The following is a 6000-nucleotide window of genomic DNA, read 5'->3' on the forward strand; positions in this document are numbered from 1 at the left end:
TTATGCGACCACAGGTACGCTACTTAGACCTGTCATTGCGTCTGCGTGGGTAAGTAGTGCTATCGAAAAGTGGGCAAACAACTTGTCTTCTGAAATAGATACCCAAGATAGGGATAGCATCCTCTTAACGCTGGGTTATATCAAGGATGCTGCAGCATACCTTAAGGATGCTGCGAGAGATATTGGTCTTTTGGGATCAAAGTCCAATGCCATGGCAGTCTCAGCTAGACGAGCATTGTGGATTCACCAATGGAATGCTGATGCTGATTCCAAGAAAAGTATGGCGTCTCTACCATATAAAGGTAAGGCCTTATTTGGTGACGGCCTTGATGATTTGGTATCTACAGCTACCGTGGGTAAGTCATCCTTTTTGCCTTATGTTCCTCCACAACAAAAGAAAACTATCAGATGCAGTCCTTTCGGGCCAATAAATACAGAAAGGGCTGAGGTTCTTCCTTCCTTGCTACTAGAGGAAGGGGAAGAGATAAACGATCACCAGCCTTGTCAGGCTCCCAGGAGCAGAAGTACTCCCAGGCTTCTGCCAATTCCACCGCATGACGTTGGGGCTCCTATGCGGGAGTCCGCACCGGTGGGGGCACATCTAAAACTCTTCAGTCAGTTTTGGGTTCGTTCAGACCTAGACCCATGGGTTTTACAAATAGTATCCCAAGGGTACAAGCTGGAGTTTCAAGACGTTCCCCCTCTCCGTTTTTTCAAATCGGCCTTACCAGCTTCTCTTCTGGACAGGGAGGTAGTTTGCGACACAATACAAAAGTTGTGTCAAAATCAAGTTATTGTCGGGATTCCCCAGTCACAACAGGGAGAAGGTTTTTATTCAAGCCTGTTTGTGGTCCCGAAGCCAGACGGCTCGGTCAGACCAATCCTAAACCTGAAATCCCTCAATTTCTACCTAAGAAATTCAAATTCAAGATGGAGTCTCTCCGAGCAGTGATCTCCAGTCTGGAGGAAGGGGATTTTATGGTGTCGGTGGACATAAAGGATTCCTACTTACATGTTCCCATTTATCCTCCGCATCAGGCTTACCTGAGGTTTACAATTCAGGATTGTCATTACCAATTTCGAATGTTGCCGTTTGGTCTGTCCACGGCTTCGAGGATTTTCATCAAAGTGATGGCGGAGATGATGATTCTCCTTCGCAAGCAAGGACTCACGATTATCCCATACTTGTACGATCTCCTGATAAAGGCGAGATCCAGGGACCAGTTGGTGCAAAATGTTGCACTCTCTCTGACGGTTCTTCAGCAACATGGTTGGCTCCTAAACTTACCAAAATCGCAGTTGATTCCGACGACGCGGTTGTCGTTTTTGGGAATGATATTGGACACAGAACTACAGAGAGTCTTTCTTCCACTGGACAAGGCTCTAGAACTTCAGAGTCTGGTCAAACAAATTCTAAAGCCAGCAAGAGTGTCAATCCATCAGTGCATTTGGTTGCTGGGGAAGATGGTTGCGGCCTAGGAGGCCATTCAGTTTGGCAGGTTCCATGCCAGAGTGTTCCAGTGGGACCTGTTGGACAAGTGATCCGGTTCCCACCTACACATGCACCGGAGGATAATCCTGTCTTCCAAGACCAGGGTATCACTCCTGTGGTGGCTGCACAGGTCTCACCTTCTAGTGGGGCGCAGGTTCGGGATACAGGACTGGATCCTGGTGACCACGGATGCAAGCCTCCGAGGCTGGGGGGCAGTCACAATTGGAGAAAACTTCCAAGGAAGATGGTCAAGTCAGGAAACTTGCCTCCACATAAATGTTCAGGAGTTAAGGGCCATTTACAACGGCCTTCTGCAAGCGGAACATCTTCTTCGAGGTCTGCCTGTACTGATCCAGTCGGACAATGTAACAACAGTAGCGTACATAAACCGTCAGGGAGGAACGAAAAGCAGAGCGGCAATGGCAGAAGCCACAAGGATTTTCCGCTGGGCGGAAAAGCATACAAGCACTCTGTCAGCGATCTTCATTCCAGGAGTGGATAGCTGGGAAGCAGACTTCCTCAGCAGACACGATCTCCATCAAGGAGAGTGGGGCCTCCACAAGAAGTCTTCGCAGAGGTGATAAGTCGTTGGTGAGTTCCTCAAGTAGACATGATGGCATCTCGTCTCAACAAGAAGCTTCAGAGAGATTGTTCCAGGTCAAGGGACCCTTAAGCAATTGCAGTGGATGCTCTGGTGACACCGTGGGTGTTTCAATCGGTGTATGTATTCCCTCCACTTCCTCTCATTCCAAAGGTTCTAAAGATCATAAGAAGAACAAAGATCCGGGCGATCCTCATTGTCCCAGACTGGCCAAGGAGGGCTTGGTATCCAGATCTTCAGGAATTACTCGTAGGACATCCCTGGCCTCTTCCTCTGCGCCAGGACCTGTTACAACAGGGGCCGTGCGTGTATCAGGACTTACTGCGGCTACGTTTGACGGCATGGCGGTTGAGCACAAAATCCTAGCCGTAAGGGTATTCCCAGTGAAGTAATTCTCACACTTATTCAGGCCAGAAAAGTGGTAACGTCTAAACATTACCACTGTATTTGGAGAAAATATGTTTCTTGTTGTGAATCCATGGGGGATTCGGCTAGGACGTTTTCTCCATTTTCTACAAGCAGGTGTGGATGCGGGCCTAAAATTGGGCTCAATTAATGTACAGATTTCAGCCTTATCGGTTTTCTTTCAGAAACAATTGGCCTCCCTTCCAGAAGTTCAGACTTTCGTGAAAGGCGTGTTGCACATCCAACCTCCATTTGTGCCTCCAGTGGCACCATGGGATCTTAATGTGGTCTTGCAGTTCCTTCAATCACATTGGTTTGAACCTTTACGGACGGTGGAGTTGAAATTCCTCACTTGGAAAGTGGTTATCCTTTTGGCCTTGGCATCTGCAAGGCGGGTGTCTGAGTTAGCGGCCTTGTCTCACAAGAGCCCTTATTTGATCTTCCATGAAGATAGAGCTGAATTGAGGACACGTCAACAATTTTTACCGAAGGTGGTTTCCTCTTTCCACATGAACCAACCTATTGTGGTGCCTGTGGCTACTGACGCCTTTGCTGAGTCAAAATCTCTGGATGTGGTCAGAGCTTTGAAGATTTATGTCGCCAGAACGGCTCAGATTAGGAAAACAGAGGCTCTGTTTGTCCTGTATGCTCCCAACAAGCATGCTCATTCCACAGCTGGATTGCCGTTACCGGAATCAGTGAAGGCCCATTCTACTAGAAAGGTGGGCTCATCCTGGGCGGCTGCCCGGGGGGTCTCGGCATTGCAACTTTGCCGAGCAGCTACTTGGTCGGGGTCAAACACATTTGCAAAGTTCTACAAGTTTGACACCTTGGCCGATGAAGACCTTAAGTTTGGTCAATCGGTGCTGCAGAGTCATCCGCACTCTCCTGCCCGTTCCAGAGCTTTGGTATAACCCCATGGTTCTAATGGTGACCCCAGCATCCTCTAGGACGTATGAGAAAATAGGATTTTAATACCTGCCGGTAAATGCTTTTCTCTTAATCCGTAGAGGATGCTGGGCGCCCGTCCTAGTGCGTACTGTATCTGCAGTCATTAGTTGTGGTTACACACATGTTGTGTTACGTTATTGTCAGCATGTTGCTGCAATAGTTCATGCCGTTGGTTTGTGTTCTGTTGAATGCCACGTTCTGCGGCATGCTTGAGGTGTGTGCTGGTATGAATCTCACCTTAGTTTAACAATAAATCCCTTCCTCTAAATGTCCGTCTCCCTGGGCACAGTTCCTATAACTGGAGTCTAGAGGAGGGGCATAGAGGGAGCCAGTTCACACCCTTTCAAGTGTCTCCTGCGGATCCCGTCTATACCCCATGGTTCTATGACCCCAGCATCCTCTACGGACTAAGAGAAAAGGATTTACCGGTAGGTATTAAAATCCTATTATTTCCTTTCGTAGTATGTCCGTCTCCTCGGGCACAGTTTCTAGACTGAGTTTGGTAGGAGGGGCATAGAGGGAGGAGCCAGCCCACGCTATTAAACTTTTAAAGTGCCCATGGCTCCCAAGGGACCCGTCTATACCCCATGGTACTAATGTGGATCCCAGCATCCTCTACGGACTACGAGAAAAGGATTTACCGGTAGGTAATTAAAATCCTATTTTGTTCTCTATGGGTTTCACAAGAGAGGATGGCCTGCTGACAAGCAGACACTGGAGAGATGGCAAAGGATTACAATTTCAGAAGCATACTCTCAAGCTGATATCCCTGTTCCGGCTAATGTGTCTGCTCACTCTACTCGTAAGCTAGGTCCGTCATGGGCAGCACAACGTGGTGCTTCTACAGAGCAGATATGTAAGGCAGCCACATGGTCTTCCATTAACACATTCATTAGACAATTATGCCTTTGATACCTTTGCCTCTCAGGACGCTGAATCCTGTGAACCCTGCCGGAGAAATATTCGCTATGGTAAGAACATACTGTTGATAACGGTATTCCTCCTAAGTCCACAGGGATTCCACCCTGACGCACCTGATTTGAGGATCCTTTCACTCACTAACCTCTTTCTTCTTGTATGGAAGGGTGTGCATGTGTGTTCTTGTCGCCTGATTAGGGCTCTCTATGATGCTACTGCCTTGAGCTTTGGAAAAACAACTGATTTGCCTGAGCCAGGAGGCGGGGATATATGGACGGGCCAGTTGCATGCTGGGATGCCGAATGCTTTAACCGTTTGGTGCAGATCCGCTGTCTCGTCGTCATATCCCAATGTTATCCTATGGATCCTGTGGACCTTTATCAATGGTAAGTTCTTACCATAACGAATATTTTCATGCACCTCAAATTCTTCTAGATCCTTTAATATGTTATACAAATATGTAAAAAATGCAAACAGTAGTTATTTGACACCTTTCACTATCCCCAAATACTTTGATAATGGCCACTTTTAGCCTTCTATACGGTTTTCTAATGTTCCAATTTCCACTTTTGTAGGGTACAGGGTGATATTCCCAATCTTAATGCAGCTAAAGTTAGACGCCCGGGATAATAATTTTTTAATACAGGGTGATTAAAAAGTCGCAGTACACCCTTTTGTTTGAAAAACTGTGCAGGAAATGGGAAAACTGAATACTCAAGTAAGGTATGGGTGAAGTGGGCTATCTTTTAGGGTATGTACCGAACATGGGTGCCATCTTGAAATCTGCCATCTTGAATCTAAGTCAGTTTTCCCATTTTCTGCACAGTTTTTGAAACAAAAGGGTGTACTGCGCCTATTTGAATCACCCTGTAGAATAGTGTGACTAGCTGGAAAAATGGCAATGCTGTGGATGTGTTAAGTTATGCAGTGGTACAAATTGCAAATTTGAATTCAGCAGTAGGTATGTTTAGAAGTCCATGTATGTAAGTATATTCATGTTTATGCTTCTCTTCCAGGGAGATTTGGGCTGGATGACAAGAGGCTCTATGGTTGGACCTTTCCAAGAAGCTGCTTTTGCTCTTCCTGTAAGCACTATGGACAAACCAGTTTACACTGATCCCCCTGTTAAGACCAAATTTGGATATCACATCATCATGGTGGAAGGAAGAAAATAAATAAATTAATAAAGAGCTTCCATTTCTTTTATTAATTTCTAAATAATTTACTAATTGATTAGATTTACTATTGCTCCAGATTATATCTAACCTCCAGTGTGTCTATTCAGTATAGTGCGCTGTATTAGAACTTGTTTTTTTTTTTTCTGGAGGGGAAATTATACCCCTTTCTCATACGTCCTAGAGGATGCTGGGGATGCTTCAAGAACCATGGGGTATAGACAGGATCTGCAAGAGACATGGGCACTTTAAGACTTTAAAAGGGGTGTGAACTGTCTCCTCCCTCTATGCCCCTCCTCCAGACTCCAGTTAGATTCTGTGCCCAGTGAGACTGGATGCACACTGAGGAGCTCTCCAGAGTTTCTCAGAAAAAATACTTTGTTAGGTTTATTATTTTCAGGGAGACCTGCTGGCAACAGGCTCCCTGCATCGTGGGACTGAGGGGAGAGAAGCAGACC

At 46.3% G+C, this 6000-nt stretch overlaps 1 protein-coding gene across 2 annotated transcripts in view; it reads left to right on the forward strand.

The window, feature by feature from the left end:
- PIN4 (peptidylprolyl cis/trans isomerase, NIMA-interacting 4) overlaps positions 1 to 5557 on the forward strand; it is a 103619-nt gene extending 98062 nt beyond the window's left edge. For both annotated transcript variants that reach the window (XM_063935609.1, XM_063935608.1), the window contains exon 4: positions 5384 to 5557. In XM_063935609.1, coding sequence (XP_063791679.1) covers positions 5384 to 5542 — 159 coding nt within the window. In that variant the 3' untranslated portion in view covers positions 5543 to 5557. The remainder of the gene's footprint in view (positions 1 to 5383) is intronic.
- Positions 5558 to 6000: the final 443 nt, after the last annotated feature.

The sequence above is a fragment of the Pseudophryne corroboree genome, chromosome 8 (genome assembly GCF_028390025.1).
Source record: "Pseudophryne corroboree isolate aPseCor3 chromosome 8, aPseCor3.hap2, whole genome shotgun sequence".
NCBI classification, from domain to species: domain Eukaryota; kingdom Metazoa; phylum Chordata; class Amphibia; order Anura; family Myobatrachidae; genus Pseudophryne; species Pseudophryne corroboree.